Source organism: Octopus bimaculoides, chromosome 17 (genome assembly GCF_001194135.2).
Source record: "Octopus bimaculoides isolate UCB-OBI-ISO-001 chromosome 17, ASM119413v2, whole genome shotgun sequence".
Lineage (NCBI taxonomy): Eukaryota > Metazoa > Mollusca > Cephalopoda > Octopoda > Octopodidae > Octopus > Octopus bimaculoides.
The window spans coordinates 52,774,519-52,776,486 of record NC_068997.1 but is presented as its reverse complement, the minus strand read 5'-3'; the positions used below and the strand labels follow the sequence as shown (position 1 = coordinate 52,776,486).

The 1,968-nt window shown below is 34.6% G+C and overlaps 1 protein-coding gene across 1 annotated transcript in view; it reads right to left on the bottom strand.

Moving 5' to 3' along the window:
• Positions 1-1,968, bottom strand: part of LOC106877278 (lysosomal alpha-glucosidase) — a 30,535-nt gene that overhangs the window by 21,462 nt on the left and 7,105 nt on the right. The window contains exon 4 of the mRNA XM_052973909.1: positions 514-645. Coding sequence (XP_052829869.1) covers positions 514-645 — 132 coding nt within the window. The remainder of the gene's footprint in view (positions 1-513; positions 646-1,968) is intronic.

Sequence of the window (1,968 nt, the reverse complement as noted above, 5' to 3'; positions counted from 1 at the left end):
CTTTAATATTTATTTATTGATAGCAAGCCACAAAACATATATAGCTCGTAATTAGAACCCTAGACCTGTGAGCCCTCCCCTCCCAAGAAAATCAATGCATTGGGCCCTTTAACAATTTTCCTGATAGCAAGCCACTATCAGGCTCCTAAACCAATGTGGTCCTCCAGAAAAATGAATGCGTTAAGCCTTATAGTATTTCTTTATAGAAAACCACAACATACATAGATCATCACCAAGCTCCAAGACCGATGAGGCCCCAAGAAACCGTCCAGTGAACCCATTCCTAAAGAATGGTGCTGACTATAAATTCACTTCAAACCCCAGACCTAACAATTGCCAAGCAAACTTTTTAACCATTCTGCCATGGTTGGCCAACAAACATAATAAAGAAATTTAAAAAAAACCATACATCAGCACATTAAAAATATACAAACATGTCTACAAAGACACTCAGGCAGAGAGAGAGAGAGAATGATTGTGAATTATAAATGATAAAGTGGTCTGCAAACTCACCACAATCATTATGTAATGTTGGCCATGGGCGTGGAGGTCTTTCACGATCTCTGGTAAATCAGCAAACAGGTTGTGGTCATAGGTCCAGTCCAGCTTCTTCTCCATTGAATCAATATCATTCCACTGGACATCCTGAAATCAGATTATTGGCAATACCATAAATAAACACTGCATTATGCTGTGTGTGTGTGTGTGTGTGTGTGTGTGTGTATATGAACATATGGTATCTGTACATGTGTGTGTATATATATGTGTCTATATATTATGTGACTGTATCTATTTGTACATGTATGTACATATATGGGTGTATGCAGTGGCTATGTTATGAGGGTAAATGTGTGTGTGTGTGTGTGTATGTATATGTGTATATGTACAGGTGCATATGTATGTATGTGGATATGTATTTGTGTGTCAATATGTGTATGTGTCTGTATGTGTGCAATCAGGTGTATAAGTAAGCATGTGTGTACATATGTGTGTGCATAAGCTTGCCTTTGTTTATATATGTATGAGTGCATATTCAAATGTGTACGTGTGTGCACACAGATACACATACAAACACCTAAATGTGTATACCTACGCACACACACATACATCTGTAATTCAATAATTCAAATGATACAAAAAAACAAGACTGAGACAAGTGAGGGAACAACAAACAGAGTGTATTTGTTTTGACACTGAGGAAAAAAAGGAAGAAGTTTTTGATATTTTGAGCCTATGCTCTTCTACAGAAATGAATGAAGATGGAAAACAGATGGAGAGAAGGGAAAAAAACCCCAGAGAAACAGAGAATATATATATATATATATACAATATGCCTTGACATATGAGTTAATTTGTTCCTGAAGACTGCTCACAAAGCAGAGCAATAATTTCCCATAGAAGTAATGTTTTAAATCATAATTCGTTCCCAGTAAAAGATTCTGCTCATAAAATTTATAATACTCGTAAATAAATGGTAATAAAACAACAGTAAAGAATATTTTATGCAGAATAAAAAGAATGTAGAGATCATTTATAATAAAAAAATAAATATTATTATAATCGTCTTCTGAATTACTTTCACTTGCACAAGACTTGCACACACCATCACTTGTAGATGTGATTGCCAATTCACAAGCACTCATAGACAGACTTGTAGATTTCTTTTAAAAAAACAAGTCTAGAGTTGCTTGCTTAGAAGAAGCATTTTTTTCACTCTATAGATTTCTCAGTGACACGCAGAAGCATTAGTTATGATAGCAGGAACTTTTGCACTTTGTTCAAAATTTGGATCATGCACTTGAAAAATTTCAGTTCACCATACAAAAGTGAGCTGGAAAGTAAAATTCGTAATCCCAGGGTTTTGTAAAGTGGGTCCTCGTAAAGTGAGGTATTGCTGTATATATATAGTACTGTGTATATATATAAAAATTACTGCACATATATATACATATATATATATGCATATAT